General features: G+C 38.2%; 4 protein-coding genes across 8 annotated transcripts; 1 reads left to right on the forward strand and 3 right to left on the reverse strand.

Moving 5' to 3' along the window:
• Positions 1-308: 308 nt before the first annotated feature.
• zmynd10 (zinc finger, MYND-type containing 10) lies at positions 309-6,205 on the reverse strand. Its single transcript, XM_067505696.1, has 12 exons — positions 5,572-6,205; positions 4,654-4,762; positions 4,433-4,549; positions 4,294-4,347; positions 4,046-4,180; positions 3,844-3,932; positions 3,542-3,636; positions 3,284-3,456; positions 2,762-2,887; positions 2,553-2,674; positions 2,343-2,468; positions 309-1,959 (listed from the first exon to the last, which is right to left on the reverse strand). The coding sequence occupies exons 1-12, from the start codon at positions 5,658-5,660 to the stop codon at positions 1,860-1,862; spliced, it is 1,335 nt and encodes a 444-aa protein (XP_067361797.1). The 5' UTR covers positions 5,661-6,205; the 3' UTR covers positions 309-1,859.
• Positions 6,206-6,350: 145 nt separating this feature from the next.
• nprl2 (NPR2 like, GATOR1 complex subunit) lies at positions 6,351-10,956 on the reverse strand. 3 transcript variants are annotated; one of them, XM_067505701.1, is made up of 12 exons: positions 10,477-10,956; positions 10,063-10,317; positions 9,657-9,748; positions 9,310-9,478; positions 9,085-9,193; positions 8,791-8,927; positions 8,338-8,435; positions 8,002-8,038; positions 7,213-7,306; positions 7,009-7,126; positions 6,783-6,925; positions 6,351-6,688 (listed from the first exon to the last, which is right to left on the reverse strand). In XM_067505701.1, the coding sequence occupies exons 2-12, from the start codon at positions 10,135-10,137 to the stop codon at positions 6,621-6,623; spliced, it is 1,140 nt and encodes a 379-aa protein (XP_067361802.1). In that variant the 5' UTR covers positions 10,138-10,317; positions 10,477-10,956; the 3' UTR covers positions 6,351-6,620. The 3 variants fall into 3 exon arrangements, with proteins under 3 accessions (XP_067361802.1, XP_067361801.1, XP_067361803.1); XM_067505700.1 differs by having other exon boundaries at positions 10,063-10,956; XM_067505702.1 differs by lacking the exon at positions 9,657-9,748 and having other exon boundaries at positions 10,206-10,956.
• Positions 10,957-10,964: 8 nt separating this feature from the next.
• On the forward strand, positions 10,965-18,061 carry hemk1 (HemK methyltransferase family member 1). Of its 2 annotated transcripts, XM_067505698.1 has the most exons (12): positions 10,965-11,205; positions 11,955-12,083; positions 12,182-12,355; positions 12,449-12,540; positions 12,616-12,709; positions 12,811-12,942; positions 14,043-14,107; positions 14,229-14,278; positions 14,367-14,472; positions 15,158-15,253; positions 15,522-15,632; positions 15,854-18,061. In XM_067505698.1, exons 1-12 carry the CDS (start codon positions 11,143-11,145, stop codon positions 15,924-15,926), a joined length of 1,185 nt encoding a protein of 394 aa, XP_067361799.1. In that variant the 5' UTR covers positions 10,965-11,142; the 3' UTR covers positions 15,927-18,061. The 2 variants fall into 2 exon arrangements, with proteins under 2 accessions (XP_067361799.1, XP_067361800.1); XM_067505699.1 differs by lacking the exon at positions 11,955-12,083 and having other exon boundaries at positions 10,969-11,205.
• On the reverse strand, positions 15,156-18,783 carry cisha (cytokine inducible SH2-containing protein a). 2 transcript variants are annotated; one of them, XM_067505718.1, is made up of 4 exons: positions 18,462-18,783; positions 17,721-17,884; positions 17,035-17,525; positions 15,156-16,303 (listed from the first exon to the last, which is right to left on the reverse strand). In XM_067505718.1, the coding sequence occupies exons 1-4, from the start codon at positions 18,479-18,481 to the stop codon at positions 16,202-16,204; spliced, it is 777 nt and encodes a 258-aa protein (XP_067361819.1). In that variant the 5' UTR covers positions 18,482-18,783; the 3' UTR covers positions 15,156-16,201. The 2 variants fall into 2 exon arrangements, with proteins under 2 accessions (XP_067361819.1, XP_067361820.1); XM_067505719.1 differs by lacking the exon at positions 15,156-16,303 and having other exon boundaries at positions 16,900-17,525; positions 18,462-18,780.
• Between the last annotated feature and the right edge of the window lie 713 nt (positions 18,784-19,496).

Below are 19,496 nucleotides of genomic sequence, written 5' to 3' on the forward strand. Positions count from 1 at the left end.
CACTATCAGGCACCAGGATAGAAGGAGCAAAATCCTCCTATACTCTTTCACTAAAGAGGCATTTACTTGGATATTATGTGTGCTAAAATGATATGATAAGAACTAACATTACAGAAACATTACACCCAATACAGTGCCTTGCAAAAGTATCCCTACCCCTTGAAATCTTCCACATTTTGTCAAGATACAACCAAAGCCATAAATGTATTTTTTGGGGATTTTATGTGATAGACCAACACAAAGTGGCACATAATTGTGAAGTGAAAGGAAAATGATAAATGATTTTCAAAATATTTACAAATAAATATCTGAAAAGTGTGGTGTGCATTTCTATTCAGCCCTTTTACCTTGATACCACTAAATAAAATCCAGTGGAACCAACTGCCTTCAGAAGTCACTGAATTAGTAAATAGAATCCAACTTTGTGTAATTTAATCTCAGTATAAATACAGCTGTTCTTTGAAGCCCTCAGAGGTTTGTTAGAGAAAATCAGTGAACAAACTAAATCATGAAGTCCAAGGAACACATCATACAGGTCAGGGATAAAGTCATGGAGTTAAAGCAGGGTAAGATTCTAAAAAAATATTCAGAGCTTTGACCATTTAACGGAGCACGGTACAATCTATCATCCAAAAATGAAAAGTGTGTGGAACAACTGCAAACCTACCAAGACCATCCAGCTAAACTGACAGGCCGGGCAAGGAGAGCATTAATCAGAGAAGCAGCCAAGGGGCCCATGGAAACTCAGGAGGATCTGCAGTGAACCACAGCTCAGGTCGGAGAATCTGACCACAGGACAATTATTAGTGATGCACTCCACAAATCTGGCCTTTATGAAACAGTGGCAAGAAGAAAACCATAAGAAACCCCCACAACCCATGTGGGTGACACAGAAAACATAAGAAGGTGCTCTGGTTAGATAAGACTAAAACTGAACTTTTTGGCCTAAATGCAAAACGCTAACATTACACATCTCCCTGAACACACCATCCACACTGTGAGACGTGGTGGCAGCATCATATTGTGGGGAAGCTTTTCTTCAGCAGGGACACAAAAGAAAACCTGTTAAGAGTCTGCTAAAGTCTTAAGACTGGGACGGAGGTTCACCCTCCAGCAGGACAAGGACCATAAACATAAAGCCAGCGCTTTAGATCAAAGGATATTCATGTGTTAGAATGACCCAGTCAAATTCCAGACCTAAATCCAAATGAGAATCTGTGACAAGACTTGAAATTGCTGTTCACAGGTGCTCTACATCCAATCTGACTGAGCATGTGCTATTGTGCAAAGAAGAATGGGCCAGAGTTTTATTCTCTAGATGTGAAGAGAGAAATACTCTGGAGACATACCCCAAAAGACTTGGAGCCGTAATTGCAGCAAAAGTTGGTTCTTAATATAGTTCTTAACATGAGTCAATACTCCCCTGAGTATTGACTCAGGGGACTGAATACAAATGCACGCCACACTTTTCAGATATTTACTTGTAAAACATTTTGAATACCATTCATCATTTTCCTTTAACTTCACAATTACGTGCCACTTCGTGTTGATCTATTACATAAAATCCCAATAAAATACATTTACATTTATGGTTGAATTTTGCCAAAATTTTGAACATTTCAATGGGAATGAATACTTTTGCAAGGTACTGTAGGTTTGAAGAAATTCTGGACCAGGGCATAAATATTTTCAGTACTAACATTTCATTTCTTATTTAAAATTTAGTAATCAAAGTCTGCATCATCTACATGTTCCGTTCTTGTGGATTATCCACATGTTCCGTTCTTTTGGATTAGACTGTCCCATCTTGCATCTATCACCAGTTCATACAAATACTTTATGTACTAGCAGCTTTTGTCTTAGGTGTTGATCTTCAAGTCCCTCTGGATCTTCTCTGTGGCCTCAGTCATGAGCTGGCAGGCTTTCTTGTGTTTAGGCCAGTGATTCACCTGACACTCTCTGAAAAGGCACACACATAAATGAGACCTGTTACATCAGCAGGAACATATCATATATTAAGAATAAGATTTCAACCTGTTTTCAAAATTTTTAGTGATACAAAATAGTATGTCTAATGGTTATGGATCAGACAGTTTTATTTACTCTATCTACCCATCCATCCACTGCCTGGATACTTAGACAGATAGATAGACAGAGTATGTTGTATTATTATGTTTAAATTTAATGCTAGTATAAGGTCACTCAAGGCTGTTGGACACCTGAATTTTACATTTTTTTTTTGACATGTCAAAAGATACCCCCCTGACCATTGGCAGGGATTGGAAAGTACAACAACTAGAGGATCACAAGGCTCCTTCTTCCGGACACTATAGGAGTCTTACCTGTGACAGTACCATTCTGCCTGACATCGAGAACATCTCTTTGCAGCTTCTTTCCCACAGGACCCACATTTTGGCTTCTCAGGCAGTAAACTCTCCATCACATCTAAGTTATATGTCTGGGCCAACCTGTTAAATCACAGAGTTAAGTGTGGTGGTTGTGTAATTTGTCTGTAACTTCAGTTTTTGTCAGACCTGTGTTCTCAGAATTACCTCTTGGCCTGTAGCCTCAGGTCACTTTCAGATGGGTTGAATTTTTCCTTGACTTGATACTTTGCTATTGACTTCCACTTCCCAGAATTCTCACTAACAATGTAGTTCCACATTTCTGGGATCTATACATAAAGACAAAGTCAATTAATTGAGACTTACAATATTTTGATATAGAGGTGAGAGATGTGCATATCTGTGCATATGTGTACCTGCTCCAAAATTAGCTCTTTCTTTGGAGGAGCTGGGTCTGTAACAGCAAGATGAGCAAGGAAACGCTGAAGTTCCACCAGATTTGGCAGCTGATCAATCAACACCTCTGTCAAGAAACCCCGGAGCTGTGCCACATATCAAAATGATAAGCCCACAAATAACAAAGCAAGTATATTATGATCAAGTTCATCTGAATATTCTACCAAGAATTAGGAAGATTCCATAAAAAGAAAATATGTGATTACAGCAGGATGCTCAAGGCTCTGTGGTTATGTACTTAATGTAACAGGAAGAGGATGAGAAAGCATATAATAGGAGGAAATATCTAAGTCAAAACAGCCCTTCGAAATTGAATCTGTGCTCTAACAAGTGATGTTGAAGGACAATGATGTGGCGTTCACACACTTCCTGAGCTACAATTTAAAATCAGGTTATACACTGATTAACTAAAATAACTGGAACAGCACAGTACAAGACCCTGAACTTAAAGGAGTCATTTCAAACTTTTATTCAAAAAGTACCTTTAAAAGCTGATTCTTGTTGAAATTGTTGAAGTCATATTTCCTTTGGCAGTCCTCCTTAAGTAGCAGATTGTAAAGGGAAATCCAGACCTGTCCATCTAGTTTTGTCATCTTTAAACTGTCCTCAATAGGGATCTTGTGCCATTTGCTGTTTATGTACTTCTCTACTTCACCTACAGTGAGAGACAGATGCAAAAAGTCACAAACAAAAATGTCCCACAACAGATGAGAACAAGGCAGACTTGATGTGGGATTTACCTCCCCTGTGCCGACTCCAAGGGCAGCAGTCAATCAGCTGAACCAGAACGCAAGGCATGTTGTGAGTGCACAGCATGCGATTAATAACACTGATCCTGTAAAGAAAAAAGTGTGTTTATGTTAACTGATGAATTATCTCATTTAAGTTTTAAGGACAAATGCCAAATATTCACTAGTTGAAGCTTGTCAAATGTTTTAGAAACAATTTTTACCAGTTATTTAGCTTGAGGTATAAGGGCAAAATTTTCTTATATTGTCTTGGAAATCCTTAAACCTCACTGACAACCTAGAAATTGCTATACCTGTTGGTGTGATCTGTGATGTAGCGAAGCACAGATACAGCCTTCAGGGAAATGTCGAACTCCAATGCAGCACTCTGAATTTTCAACTCCTTTACCGGGTAGGAAAAAGATGACATTTGTTACTTAAAAAAAAAATAGAGACTTGTCTGTAATAGATTGAGTAATGTGTCATACCAACAACCGAGCCATAAACCTCATTTACTTCTACAGAGGAGATGTCTGCTTTCCCTGTTAGGTTGTCTTGATCATGAGTTGCTTTACTGGCCAGCAGGGTGAGTTTGCGGTGGCAGTAATCCACCAAGTCAAGAAGAGAGTCATCAGCTGCATCACAGGAGTCCTACACAATATATAAAACTCTTTTTAGTTATAGTTAAATAATATTTGTATGCAGTGAAAAATGCAAATACTCATAGGGAAAATTAAAAAGTTTGCATTTGTGCACGTACTGACCTTGTAAAACATTATGGTTTCGAGTAGGTTTACGATTGTGGCTTCGTGGTGGATCTAAGAAGGTGACATAAAACAACCCATGAAATCAGTGTTGAGCAGTTCATGTTTGTCATCATTTTACATCTGATTTCACACTCACCACCATGTAAAGTTGAAATGTGTTCTTGGGATTGAAGTCCTGCAGCTGACGTAAGATGGGAAACACTTTTTGCTTCCATACTTCAACGAGGATCATTTCATGGACAAGAACAGGTATCTAGAATGGAGAAGGGAAAGAACATGGATGAAATTTTAATTAGACTGTTAGGGCTCTGTCTGAATGCTACAGATATTTTTAGAAAATGTACAGAGGAAAATCACCTTTCCATATGATACCAGAAGCTCCTTGACAAACTCATCATGCATGGCAGAGGCATTCAGAATAGCCTGCATATTAAGTTTCTCAATGTGCTCATGTTGCCTAAACCACCTGTCAACACACAAAAGTGAAAAACGAAAACTACATTTCAAACATATGACAGAAAAGTGTCAAGATGTGTTTCACAGAATCAGTTAAATGATTGACAGTTATTTACTCTAACAAGCCATGCTTGATCACCTGCTGAATTCCTAAAGAAAAACAAAAAGCGACTTCAGGCACACGACTCTCACTCCAGATTTTATTTGGTTATTCTGGGTAAAACAGTTTTTGGAACTGTTACTAACATATTGAATGTCTAATAATGGTTAATGTTGTAAATGTGTGGCAATTGTATTCAATTCTATTTCTTTACTTCAAATTTACGTTTTACATTTGGACTTGACTCAGTACAATGTTACTGTAGGCCTTGGACAGAGCAAACAGCTCATAGGGAAAGCAAATGCCTTAAATTAGGCTTTTAGTTCTTTTTAAGCCTATGTAGGTAGTAACACTTTACTGTAAGACTTCCAATTTTGAAATTGTGAGAATTATGTAAAGTTTTGATAACTAGTCTATAACAAAACTACAATGTGTTTATAAATGTGACAGAACTTGTCACATTTGAACTCCTATGAAAAGATCCTATTATAACTCCATTATCTACATACAGGTGTTAACAAATACATGTATAATTATAGCGTTTTAAATATTTATAAGATAAATGGGTTAGTGAGGTGTCATCCTTAGATTATATTGCTAATACATATACAACTGTACTTTATGACGTTTCCTCTTAATTTAGTTTTGTCGCCTATTGTCTAGGCTGTTACAGCACATGTGGAGTCTTGCTAACATAAAATCTAAAATAGCTAACTTACCTCGTAGAGCCCACCTCCTTGAGAGAAAACACTTCCAGACTTTGGATAAACCCCTCTGCTTCGACAGGCAGTATCACCGACGTGTCCATTTCGTCAACAAGCTACCGAGTGAATAAAACCGATTGATTTTACTTTAGGTTTTGTGGTTGTTCAACTAAACTAGTGTTAGCGAGAGGTACCTGGCTGACGTTACCATGGTTACTGTAAACCAAGCGAACACCGCGCGGTAGCTGTTTGGGGCCACCGGGGGGCAGTAGAGCACATAGTAAAACTGTAAAAAAAATAAGTAGCTACTAATATCTTTATCAAAGGAAATGATCAATATCAATCTGTGAAAATACTCCGTTACAAGTTAAGGTCCTGCAATCAAAGCTTTACTACCAGCTTTACCAATAAAGTAGCCTACCAAATGAAATAAGCCTACTATTACACTACTGCATGTTTTATTGTTAATCTTTATTTTTCTCTCCGTGTTATCGTAATAGTAAATGGTCAGTAAGCAACTCACTTTGTTATCTCGTTATATGCCGGAAAGCTGAGAGGTTCTGTGGGTTTGTACTTAGATAATCGATTTGATTCTTACATACTAGATGTTTTGCTTACATTTGCGTCATGTAGTAGATTTTGCCCGGATAATAATGTAATTGGACTTATCAGCAAATTCCCATTATATACACTTGATAAGATAGATTACAAAACAATATAATTAGACAATTTCATTTAATTTACTGACATTTATACCAATATAAATGTATTTAAGATCAACTGACACACTGTGGTATGTGGTCTCTCTTTTATTAATCAAATATTTATTTTTTTTGGATGGTAATAAATATCACCTTCATCATGTGACTTAAACAGATTTTGATCCCAGTTCTGTAATATCATGTGCTTTTCATCAGGAACTCTTACCCAATTTATAAATTACAAAACACATTTTCACAATAGCTGTTAATTCAACAAAATGTTTATCTCATTGAAGATATCTTTGGTAGAGCCATGTCTGTATCCCTGCACCACAGAGCTGTTTGTTTTCAGTTAATATTGCATCATTTCCAGCACACCACGATGTTGGGATCATTTTCCAGACGTTCATCCAGCTCTTGGTAACTGATCCCTGTAACATAACAACACCAGTCTAGTTGATAAGCATGCTCTTTTTCTATAACAAAATGTATTTTATATTATTAGACAGAGCAAAATTTACATGCCTGTTTTACAGCAGATCTCATCATAACTATGAGAACCAGTATAGAGTCGCGGTGGCCTGCTCCTCTCATCACGGATCACCTTTACCGGATACTTCTGCAGCCGTCGAATAAGAGACTTCATCAGTCCAAACTGAATCAGCCTCCTGAAAGAAAACATACGTCAAGACATACATCTACATTAATGTCACTCTGATGCTGACAGTCGGGAACGGTGATTGATACTGACCTCTCATCAACACTTTGAAGCTGCTGTGAGTAGCGAGAACAAAGGTCTCGGACTGTGGTTCCGGGACTTAGGCCGCAGTAAAGCTGGAACACATCTCTTAAACTGGCTCGCTTTTGACCTGACAGACAGAAGTGCAACAGAAAACTGCACATCACAAAATTAAGAAAGAAAAAAAAAACTTTAGCAATCATAACTCTTATTTACCTTGCTTAGTCACGTAGTTAAGGCACTCCTCCTGAATGGATTTGTCATCTATGAGGTTCTGGACTTTAGGGGTGGTGCAGTACACATTAGAGTACTCGAAGGAATAAAAGGCCAAAAAACAATCATCAAACAAGATATAACAGTTTTGACAGTTTATTACATTTTGACCATGTCAAAAGATTTTGAGAAGAAATTAGCAGTAAGTTGAAAAATATTTTTAAATGAGCTAGCAATATTTCAAAAAGAAAATAGAAAATGTACTAGTCAAAGGTAACAATACTTTTACTGAAAATTATTATGTTGCATAACGTGGCCAGGGAGCCACTTTCCCTCCTCTCCACTGATGTCAACATCAGTGCTGAGCACAAACAAGCAGTGTGTTAGGACAATTACATAAACACACTTATGATTTTTTATCATAAGTTGTTTTTTTTAACTTGGCACTAAATCAACTCAGCATCAAAAGGATTTTCTGAAATACAGCAATTACTGCGTAGAATCTTGTATGGATAAAATTGTGGCAGATGTTTCTGCTGTATTCACATTGTGCCTTTAATTTGTACGGGGAATGAAGAATCTTACCAAGACAACATCTCAATCAAGTTATAGTAAAGTGTGAGAACACTTTGTCAGTTATTACATAACTACTAACTTGGGGTTACAGGTTTTACCAATAGCTATTTTCTTGAAATATTAGAGTGTTTTTGTGCAAAGTATTGATTTTTCCTCCTACAGTGTTAGTGGCACTGGAAGTGTAAGGTGTCACTCTGTGTAAGTTTAGTGTAGTACCTGGAATATTGACACCAAAGTCACAACACCATAATATCTGAAAAGGAAAAGGAGCCTTTGATTATTTTTCCTTGGTTTATTTTGGAAATATAAGTTTAAGATAGTGAAGTGCAACTTACACCAGTTGCATTATTAAGTACTGCGTGTGAAAATTACCGCTTTCTGAAAAATTAATACACATCACCAGCACCAAATATATAGAAAAACTTGTCCTATGTTTTGGATCAACTTGTGATGATGTTCATCAAGCTTCCTACGGACAATGAATGAAGTGTTTCTGACAGGTGTCAGGGACTGTTGGTGTGTGCTGCCTTTCACTTGCTGAAGTGTACTTACAGGAGATTCTGTACAGCAATACGAACAAGATTCAGTTCTACATCCGCTTCAGCTGAAATCTTTTGAATATGTCTGAATCCATCAATATAGGGCAGGATCTACAGGCAGCAAAATATAATGCATCGTTATTTGTTTGTGTTAAGTGGCATGACCGGAGTTATAGTTTCAAATGCTCTATGTATGCACATTCCTATCTACAAGAATCTTACAGTTCAGTTCATTGTTACAGCAATAATACATTATTGCACCAATAAATGACACATCTTCCTACACTCCTCGTTCCTTTCCATCTATAAATTGATGAATGTGACGGAGGCTTTCATATGACTTGATTTACAGCTGATAACAGGGTTCCTACTCACTAATCTTTTCCTCTGTGCTTCTTAGAATTTTACCATATTTTATTACAGAGTTTTTCCAATACTAGGAACATGCTGCTGATGGACAGTGTACCTGTTGAGTTGTAAGATCCCACTGAGATTTGATAAAATGGTCTTTGCACTGGATGAAAACAGGCACATCGTACTCCTGGACAATAGGGGGATCTTTTCGCAGCTGGATCAGCTTTAAGTGGATGGTGTTAGACTCATCTAACATAGAGGCAAAAAACAGTCTTTTTTCATAACTTAAAATTGAAAGTTGAAAAACATTTGCTCATACTTATGTCTTATCTACATATCATTTTTTTTTTATCAAGTAAGTTCTAAATTGGCAGAACTCGAACAGAATTCATTAAAAAAAGAATACCTATGGGTAAGGTGCAGGCTCCTGAGGCATTGAGTTCTTCTAATAAGGTTGACATAATGGGTAAAAGCTTCTGCTTACTCTCCTCATTGGAAATGAAACCACTTTCCAGCTGCAACAAGAGAACAAGATTTAAAATCACTTCTTAGATCTCTTTTTACTGTTAGAATAGTACCTTAATTAAAGCAATGATATATTACAAGGATGTTCAAATCAATTATTCGCTACCTCCAGAGTAGTGAGGTACCCGGACAGCTTCTTGACAATCGGCTCGAGGGCACAAGTGTTGGTTTGGGCATCGCACACAAGGCCAAGATTAAACAGAAGGGCATTTCGGCTATACTTTTTATGTTCGATGCACACAGGGCAGCCAATTAGCTTCTTGCCCATGGCCGTGCTAAAAGAAAGCGTAAAAGGAGAGTTTAACATTAACAACAACAAATAAAAAGAACATGCTAGTTGCTGGTAAACATAAACACATCAGCAATAAATTATTTAAACATAACATTGATTTATCAATAAAAATAATAATCATTTATATAAAGGATCCAAGTTAATGGTCTTTTATTACATACACTGTAATTAATTTGTTTTGCAGTTCTGGCTTGGTGATAACATAAACCTGAACGGTGTCAAACAGCTCTCGTGAAATGTATTCCTCTGGGACCTGTCAGAAGACATTAGGGACACTGATGACAAGATGACTAGAAAGTATAGAAGATTGCTTGGCTTAATAAGTTCTCACTCATAAGTCAAATTTTTACAATTATAAACCCTTCAACAATGCATAAACTGAAGATAACTTGACATGTTGGAGGTCAAGTCATACAACAAAACACTGAACAAGATCTCAGTCCTTGCAATTATGTGAAAATACACGATATTGATTGTGAACGTAAAATGTTGAAACTATGAGTATTGCTTCTTTGCTAAAAACCTCAAAATATGAGTGTGGAATAAATATAACATGTGAGCACTTACCTGATATGTTATCTTTGGGCCCAGAGTTGGGTGAAACTCGCTGAAAAATATACACTCTATTCGAGTAGTCATCATATACCCTTAAAGTCAGTGCAACTCTACCACAGCACAAAACACAAAAGAGCCAGCTCTACAAATGTTACCGAGACTGATCGAGGTTTGGATGATGGTCTCCTCTGCCTGCCTTCACTCTCTACCTTCAGTTGTTGTTAGCAGCTAAGGCTAGCAGCTAGCTTCGGTGTGTATTCGGTTGATCTAGAGGCATAATTCACATCCCGTGGAGCACTTTTATTAGTTTTCCATTTGAAACAACATCCAACAGTAAGTGTGATGTTAGCAAAAGCACTGTCAACTTTATAGAAATGTAACGTTATTGAACAACTGTAAAAGTTTACTCAACACATTCATACAAACCGGAGAGAGGAACAACAATACCGGTGCATCCAGGGACGCCTCGTAAGTTACTGTCACACGTCAAAACGCTGCACTGTAAAAAAAAGCCCCTTCTGTCAGTAAAAACAATTAAAAGAATATTGTCGTGAAGACCTAAATAGTGGTAAATCAAAAATATTAGGTGAAATATCAAAACTGTGACTTGCCATTCTATTTTTTTATTGACACTTTTCTGTTTTTTTAACTTACGGCTATTAAATTACCTCACTCTTGGTTAGAGGAAGACGGATTTTTACATGGGTTGTTCTACTGCTTTTCATTTTTGAAGTACAATTTTATGACATTGTAAACACTTAGACAAATTTCATCACTGTCATTTAAGCGTTTCCTTTTTATCAAGTTATTATGTTGGTTAGAACATTCCGACAGCATTAAAAGGCAACACCTATGCCCAGAGTCAGTGCTGCGCAGACTGCGCCGCATGTGGAGGCGTTCGTAACACCACGTTTGCTGCGCCATGTGCAGGAAATACAGTTAACAGAGTGTTTACTTTGAGTGCAACGGCACTACAAGTTACTATACAGACAATAATGTAATTGTCAATACAGAACAAGGAAGCACAAACTGTTTCACTGTGTTTGAAAATTACGGACACCAAAGTAGAAAGGCTGACTGTCCACATAGACGATGTGGAGGAGGTCTGTGGCTACAGGCTACATGTGCTTTGGTTGCAGGAGTGGTGGACCAAAGGTAACTCGCTGGATACACTGCTGGCTCTGTTTTTTTCAGGTGGATCAGCTGGTCAGATGCTGACTACTTTCACTAAACTGGAGAACATTAAAGAAATCAAGCTCTTGACTAACTGAATAATAAGGAAAGAGTAGCCTATGAAATTGGTGGAACAGTAGATTAGTGAGGAATGACAAATGGATTTGCATTTACCTCAAATTTTCAAAACGTACAATGCAAGTTGTTTTACTAAATAAGATTAACAGTGGCGGCAAAGTTCTTAGCTGTTTCTGCTTAAAAGCTAAAATTAAATTTCACATTTGGAGGGGACATTGCAAAAAAAAATTAAATCTAAAAATGTTTAGTAATGCAAAATACAGTGCGGTAATATAAAAATTATATTTGATGTCCTATTTAAATGATCGTCCTTTTAATATCAAGGGAATCCATCCTTCCCATGCAACAAAAAATACACCTGCAGGGCTACAGCTAACACAGCATTAGTTGTCATTCATAATATTTCAAAGTAATCTCTTAATGTTTAGTATGGCAAAAATCACAGAATGTCTACCAGAAGTTTAGAGAACTTATAAATATAATATAAGTAGTTATGCATTTCAATTAAGTAAGCCAAACAAAAGAGAAGCAGCAACTAAGTAAGAAGCTCTGAGCCACACACACATTCTGTAAATTCACTTGAAAAACATTTCAAAAATATTTCGAAGTGACTTAAAATCCATTTGAATGCAGCTACACATATTACCCCTCAGTGTGACTCATCTTGTTGTGAAGAGCACTGGATTGTGCAGGTGTGTCGAACTCAGTGTGCAGACTTAGTAATGAAAGCTGTTGTGGGCGAAACCTTCATCTTGATTCTACATCAGTCTGTGAAGTCTGAGGTTTGTTGTCTGTCCCCAAGTGCCACTTGGGATTTTAGTTAAATGCATAGAGAATTTTAATTAGTGATTATTTAAAAACTCCTAAAAATTTATTTTAGGGATTTCCGGGCTTCCATGCAATGCCTTCATGCAGTGTTCCAGCCATACCTGCTGGCAAAATCACAGCCCTTCAGGCCATGGGCATATGGAGGAGGCACTTTGAAAAGAGAGGTGTGACAGAAACAGAACACTCCTGCAACTACATTATAGCTCATTTGCTCGGGGCAAAAACTGTGAGTTGAAATTCTACATTGCCTGATGTCATGTACGAATATTTGCAAAGGCATCTCCTTAATCCTGTTCTAACATGCCATATTTTTATGCAGGTAGAAAGCCTAGAGCGTGGGAAGTTAACAGAGTTTCTCAGCCGGGAAAAAGTAGAACAGGTGTGGAAGCTTTGCACTAGACGTCTCTCCAGGTAAAAGGTTTCTATATAAACCCCTGTATAAATAACTTATTGACAAAACTCATAGGTTGTTTGTGCTTGGTGTAGAATGCCTGTGCAGTATGTGATTGAAGAGTGGGACTTCAGAGATCTGACACTGAAGATGAAACCCCCTGTGTTCATACCAAGACCTGAAACAGAGGTCAAAAATAAGAAAAACAGGCCAAACATGCATATAATATACACAAAACAATGATCAATTACACATGAGTAGAAGACTGTTTTCTCTGTACACTGGTGCAGGAGCTGGTTGATCTCGTGCTCACTGATCTACAGAAGAAGGCTGGGACTGGAGGGGACACTCAGCATACATGTTTGGAAGTGGGATGTGGCTCTGGTGCCATTTCTCTTAGTCTGCTAAAAAGTTTGCCTCAGGTGAGGTCTTTCTTAATTGTATAGTAATTGCAGTGGCTGAGGGTCAGTTCACCGCTTTGGTCTAGACTGAAGTATATCAACAACCATTGCATGGCTTGTCATAAATTGGACATTCATGCCCTGAAATTTTGTAGCCATATATTTGTCTCATCTGATTAGTCTTGATTATGTCATCAGCATTTTATCAGAATTCTTAATGGTGGTTCTTCAGTTTGCTGCTTAAAACTAGTCCAACGAAATTTGCAGCAATGACATTATTATTCAGGAAGTGACTTTTTTTATTCAATATAGCAAATTTAAAAACTTGATCGCTTTTTGTCAGTCTGTAGAAAATTGAGATATAATGCGACATAGCACATGATGCTACAATGCATGTCGAGCCTTGGAAAATAGGACAATGCAGAAATGGGGGCACGGTTTTTGAACATTGAGGTTCTTACTTGTCCTTTAGACCATTTTTTTTTAACTGCACCTCACTCTATTATTATTTAGTAACTTTATTTTTCAACTAATTCATGAAATTTCTATGAAGTCAATGAAATGTCACAAATATAGTGAAAGGTATCTCATTAAAATGTTCCCATTGTCCAAAGGGATGTCTTTGGTTTGTTTAATCACAAGTCCAAACCCAAAGATATTACTTTAAAAAGATGTGTAAAAGCTAAAATGGTTTTCAGAAGCGGAAAATAGAAAATGTTTGACATTTGTCCTCAATGAAAAGAAATACAGACATTTATTTATTTTTCTTTAAGTTAACTTATCGATTACCTGTTCTGGCTCTACTAATATCTAATGCATTTAAGTTGCCAAGTGCTGTAATTTACTAAGTCAATTAATTTGTTAGGGAATAATAATAAATTACAATAAATATACTAATAGAAAAATGTAACAGTAGGTCATTAGTTACAGCTGTAGAGTAGATGCACATCTGAGTGGGGGCTTTATAATATAATACACAACTCTTACCTTTAAGTTCTTATCATGAATTAGTTAAATGTCTTAATGTTCTAATGCAGGTATACAGATAAATATAAATTTTCCTGCAGGTAGTTGTATCCAAATATCTGTTTTAATTGCTGTGCTTGTTTCTCTTTCATTAGCTTAAAGCCATTGCCTTGGATAAATGCCAGGCTGCAGTGAATTTAACAATGGAGAACGCATTGAGGTAATTGTGGCTGTAGCACATAATAACATTTATTGTGGTTAAACTATTACAAGTTTATATTCTTTTCAATTTGGGTGTGTACAGACATGCATAAAGTCTGATGAGGGATGTTTCTCTGCAGGTTGGGGCTGGATGACAGATTACAAATTTATCATATAGATGTAATGAAAGGTAAACAAAAGCAGAGCAAGTAGTGCATTATCGAATAACACCCTTACTTGCACTGTGGATAAACTGTTCTAACCTTTCTTTCTGTCAGATGTGGAAACTCTGTTGAGTCTCTGTAGGCCTATTTCAGTTTTGGTCAGCAACCCCCCTTACCTGTTCTCAGAGGATATGGCATCATTGGAACCAGAAGTTTTTAGGTGACTGAAACGCAATCATTCCTCCTCATTTTGTTTTTGAATTTAACCTCCACCCAGTTAACATTTGTAAGCAGCATTTGTGAAAAATTGTATAATTAAATATAAAGCTATTTGGTTTATTAATATGTAAACAATTCTCCACTCTTCAAATTAGAGCTGCACCTAAGACTTATTTTTAGTACCAATTAACCTCCTGATTTTTCTGAACGATTTAGCAAATCGTAAAAGTATAATTTCCATGATCTTAAGTTACGTCTTCAAAAAAAAAAAAAAGATCTTCAGGAGAAAAGCAGTAAAACACATTTGATCTTGAACTGAATTTGACTTTAGCTGTGTATAGCTGAAGGTTTGGTCTGATTTTCCTTTAGGTGGTTTTTGGAGCAAATGCAGATTGAACATGTGTAGCATACTTTAGAGAAATTTAGAGAAATGTGTTAATATCTCTCTAATTATTAGAAACTGACATTAATAAAAAGTCAGATTCAAATGTACATCAATTCTGCACTTTGTCTTTGTCTTTTCATATTATTCTTAGAAATGCGAGTCTTAAAAGAGTTACATGATTATTTTTTAAATAATTTTGAGAACACATAAAATTTATTAAATTTGCAGCAGTGCGTTGTTGTACAAGTTTAGTTTTGGATAAAATGTATTAGGTAGATTAGTGACTGTTTGCTCTTCCCAGGTTTGAAGACCACGCTGCTTTAGACGGAGGTAAAGATGGTCTACAAGTGATCAGACAGATTTTGACTTTATCCCCACAGATTCTGTCAAATCATGGGTAAGGAACCCCTCTGCCCGACACTTACACACAAACCCACCTGGGTTCAATTCCTAGCAGCGGCATCGGCTTGTCACAAGAACAGCGTGTTCTGAAAAACACATGTATCGTGTTGCGTCTTTATTGAGCTAAGCTTTTTAAAAGACTTCCAGTGAATACAGTTCCAGATGTGTGCCACTGCGCTCATTTCAAGGTTAATTCTAATAATCCGTATCCTGCTGATAATTATAATTGAATCCACTTTTTTCTTTTTTCCGGTGAATAACAGGCGTGTTTACTTAGAGGTAGACCCCAGACACCCCCTGCTCATTCAACCATGGGTGGAGGCGCATGTGGAAGGGCTGCATTATATGGAGACACGGCATGACATCACTGGCAGGTCAGTCTTGAGAACACTATGGTGTTAATGTCTATCACATGGGTATCATAGCAAAATGTTGAATTGATGTTGATGTTCATAGTTCACTACTGTCTAATGTATTTAAAACAAAAGGCTTCACTTGCAAAATATTCTAAAATTAAGCTTGGTACAGTCTTGCTTTTACGGTCTATCAAACTAAATTCAGCGCCTGTGACGCTGATTTGTTTTCGTTTTTTTAGGCCGCGATTCTGCATCCTCCAGAAAGAGAAGTCACTCGGGGACCGTGAGCTGTGTCTTGGATTGAGAAACTAAGATCCTATTACGCTGGCTTTAGTCCAGGTTGCCACAGCCCCAGCTCCCCTACCCCCACTGAGCTGCCAGGCACATGCTTGAACTGATTTGATCACTCAAAATTCACAGTTTACAGAAGCTCAAATCATTTCCATGTCACTGTTGCACTTTTAATCTGGTACGGTTGTGATCACATCCTGCACCACAATAAAAAGCGTGCAGGAGATGGCACAAAAGCAGGCTCAAAGCTGAAGGTAATTACCGAGGCTTTTCTTAGAACCCTCCCTCTCAGAATCTCACCCTCCTCCCAGGAAGCATTCAGTAGTTCTGCGAATCCACTGATGAACGGTCCTCCCCTTCGCTTGTCCACTCGCTGACTCAGATACAGGCTGTACGCACTGTTGAGCAAAAACCCACACAATGTGGCCTTTACTTCCTCTCATCTGCATCTCTCACAGATTTAAAGCTCAAAGGCCACAAAGTCTTTGTGTTTCAAAGGTGGTAGGAGGCAAAAATATGTCGTAACAAGTGTCACAAGAGCAGTCACAATCATGTTTTTAAATGATGGTCATGACAGTGTCTGTCTCTGCCCTGTAAGTAATACTGGCATTTTAAGCAGCATAAGAGAAAATGATGTAAAGGACAGACAGATTGCATTTGGTTATTTTATTAGAAAAATGTACACATGTAAAAGGTAGAAAAAATGTTTTACTGAGAAAAATAAAATGGCTTAAAAGATGTTTCAGTGGAATCTGGGAACTTCTTAAAAACAGTATGTACATACAAAGCTGATGAAAGTATAATTGATGTGGACAACTTCCACATCCCTCATAAAATAAGTGTAGATTACAGTACGGAGGTTTGCTCACTAGTTATTTTTTCCTGGGGCCCTTAACTGCCCAGTTCCACACAAATTTTGTCTGAAACCAGACACATCAGTAATTTGAACTTAATTTGAACATATTTCATCAGTAAAACCATAACCTTTGTCCAGTTTGACTTTGTGACTGGCCTCCAGCTGCTGGAGCAGCAGTGTCATTTACAGGGACAAAGAACCAGTTTAACAGTATTTTTCCTTTAAGTTGGCTGAGATTCAGTCATAAGAATAAAGACGAGGGACCCCTCATACCTTGAACGGGTAGTCCTGTATGTAACGCAGCAGAGGCTTGGGGAGTGGTAGCTGGTCAGGGCAGTCAGAGTGTCTGTTAATGACCAGGCGTGTAAGGTGCTGTAAGGAGGGGAGGCCTTGGGGCTTGTACACAGCCCGCTTCAGTTTCAATACCACAGACGTCTCCAGAATTGTCTGCTGAGAGAATTTTGAAGGAGCCTCCTCCTCTACTTTCTCCTCGTCTTTTTTCCTCTCTGGTCCCATGTAGTGCTGCACCAGGCTGGGCACATTGGGGAAAGACGAGAGACTGGGCCGGGCCGGGGAGCTGGAGTCGAGCAAAAACTGTGCGCCGCTGTACTGGATCCGTATACTGGTGGGACCGCGTGCAGTCCTGACTGAGAGGGTCAGCATGTACAGTGGGTGGCTACTGTCCCGTACCAAAAAAGCTCCTTCAGATGCCTCTTGTAGTGCAGCGTGGGCCTGAGCTGCAGTTACGGCTCCCCAGTACCATCCTACACACACAGATTCCCAAATAGTAGTCACTCTGAACATCCTGTGCTGTCCTTTCCCTGTCCTCTATGATGATTGTTTAACAGTGAACAATACAAAATTAAGAAATGAACTAAACTCTTACAACAGAAAAAAATGCTACCAAACTGTGCCAGGAACAGAATGTGGATTTACAAGAAAAATTTTTCATGCTTTACCTGAATTTTCTAGATAGCAGAAGTTGCTGGCAATCACCCTCAGGTCTTTTGTGGGGTCCCATAGTGGAGGGCTGCTTTGAAGACAAGGGGTAGGAGGTACACTTCCCGCCCGCATGCCCCGTGGGGCTTCAGTGGATGGAGCACTGGGCAGAAGAGCTCTAGGGCTGGAAAAAAAAAAAAATTGAAGACATCATTATTGTTTGGTTAGGAAAAAACCTTGAACAAAATGATAATGATGATTGTAGTTAACAAGGACAATAAGACATTCACTCTGATCAACTCACTGTTCAGTTATAGCTTGACATCCACTAAATGTGTTACATTGTTTTATTTTTTGATTTTTTTTAAAAATCACGTTTCCAATCATTTCTAATGTTGTGGCACAGGTTTTTTATTGTTTGTCTGTTACTGCTGCCGATCCTGTCCAGCATGCTCTGTACATGAGATTATTAATAACAGTAAGGTTTTATATAGTAGCCTATATATTTAAAAAATACTGTATAATGACTACTGTTATTATAATGACGTTTGTGTTGAATAATTTTTGTTTATAAGATTAGAACAGGTCTTTTCATTTTATATGGGTGACACTTGAGTTATGGAAACTTATTTACATTTATAATGAACCCTTTTCCGTGTAACACTCGTTAGGGTGCAGTACTTTTACGATGAAATTTGTTTTCTGCTGGTTTAACGCAGCAAACTAAGGAGACAAACAGACACAAAGAAAAGTCAACTCACCCTGGTACGCAAAGAATCATGCTATTTCTTCTGAATCCTCTCAGCTAAAATCCTGTCGGGTCTTCAGGAAATAACGAAAACATAAATCAAGCTATGTTTAAATAAAATAACACCTCTTAAAAAAACATGAGGCTTGACCTCGGGTTGATTTGAATCGACCTATTTAATGCGATTTAAAGACACGAAGCGCTCCTCGAACCCAAACAGGCTCCGGTCCTGTAGTTCATATAAAAACACCGAATTTGTAATGATGAAAAACCCTAATTTAAACATGAAAAACTGTGTAGCAGCGGGTTGGAGTGTGTTGTCACCAGAACTGGATCCAAATGTGTGAAGGACTGAGTGTAAAGGGTTGGCTTTTAAAATTTACCATTTCCTAGAAGTCTATTCTGAGAACTCCCCGCTGCACCGGCGGTTCTGACGTCACAGCGGCCGCACCAACTCCCTCCGCGGGCTGAGCGCCGCGCGTTGTTCCGCTTGGCGGCACCTAAACGCGTCGCTTTTAGCCGCGTTTCAGAGGCACGTCAGTTCGCTTGTACGTGCAGCTTTCGGCGCGGTCTGGAGTGTTTCTCGTAGCGTTCTGACTCTCATTTCGTCTACGCCGCTTCACTCGCGACTCCTGCCGTCGCTTTAACCGGTGCTCGCTCCCAGGAATCGCGCGGCAGCTTCTCCCTATCCGCTTTCCAGGAATAATTGCAGGGCCTGACTCCGCCCCGCCGGGCGGCCCTGACAAAGCCTTCATTCTGGGAATTCACCGCCTCAACATTAAAGATAATAGGAATGCACACAGGCTATTTCCAGTAATATAGATTTCCCTCGATCCTGGTGGAAAAACACGGCGAGAGGTTTTCTCGGAGGTTTGCCGGAGTAATTACGCTCGAAAAAACAAGTTGTTATTGTGACAATAAACTAAAAAATATATAAATGTGTATATATTAACGATACACTTAGGAAAGATAAAATACCAGTTTGCTGGTAGATTGTTTGACTGTGTAGCGCCGTCTTTTATATCAGATTATCCTTGATTTGTTAAAA

The sequence above is a fragment of the Channa argus genome, chromosome 5, assembly GCF_033026475.1.
Source record: "Channa argus isolate prfri chromosome 5, Channa argus male v1.0, whole genome shotgun sequence".
In the NCBI taxonomy this organism is placed as follows: Eukaryota; Metazoa; Chordata; class Actinopteri; order Anabantiformes; family Channidae; genus Channa; species Channa argus.

Excerpts from the sequence above, each read along its gene's own strand:
- hemk1 (XM_067505698.1), top strand. The coding sequence starts at position 11,143 with ATGTGGAGGAGGTCTGTGGCTACAGGCTACATGTGCTTTGGTTGCAGG. Across the intron at positions 12,541-12,615 it reads TGCACTAGACGTCTCTCCAG|AATGCCTGTGCAGTATGTGA; the intron begins GTAAAAGGTTTC and ends TGCTTGGTGTAG. Across the intron at positions 15,254-15,521 it reads CAGATTCTGTCAAATCATGG|GCGTGTTTACTTAGAGGTAG; the intron begins GTAAGGAACCCC and ends GGTGAATAACAG.
- nprl2 (XM_067505701.1), bottom strand. The coding sequence starts at position 10,137 with ATGATGACTACTCGAATAGAGTGTATATTTTTCAGCGAGTTTCACCCA. Across the intron at positions 9,479-9,656 it reads CAAAACAAATTAATTACAGT|CACGGCCATGGGCAAGAAGC; the intron begins GTATGTAATAAA and ends GCTTTCTTTTAG. Across the intron at positions 6,689-6,782 it reads TGAGATCTGCTGTAAAACAG|GGATCAGTTACCAAGAGCTG; the intron begins GCATGTAAATTT and ends GTTATGTTACAG.
- cisha (XM_067505718.1), bottom strand. The coding sequence starts at position 18,481 with ATGATTCTTTGCGTACCAGG. Across the intron at positions 17,885-18,461 it reads ATGATTCTTTGCGTACCAGG|CCCTAGAGCTCTTCTGCCCA; the intron begins GTGAGTTGACTT and ends TTTTTTTTCCAG. Across the intron at positions 17,526-17,720 it reads CTGCTATCTAGAAAATTCAG|GATGGTACTGGGGAGCCGTA; the intron begins GTAAAGCATGAA and ends CTGTGTGTGTAG.
- zmynd10 (XM_067505696.1), bottom strand. The coding sequence starts at position 5,660 with ATGGACACGTCGGTGATACTGCCTGTCGAAGCAGAGGGGTTTATCCAA. Across the intron at positions 4,550-4,653 it reads TTCTGGTATCATATGGAAAG|ATACCTGTTCTTGTCCATGA; the intron begins GTGATTTTCCTC and ends TCTCCATTCTAG. Across the intron at positions 2,675-2,761 it reads AAGAGCTAATTTTGGAGCAG|ATCCCAGAAATGTGGAACTA; the intron begins GTACACATATGC and ends CTTTATGTATAG.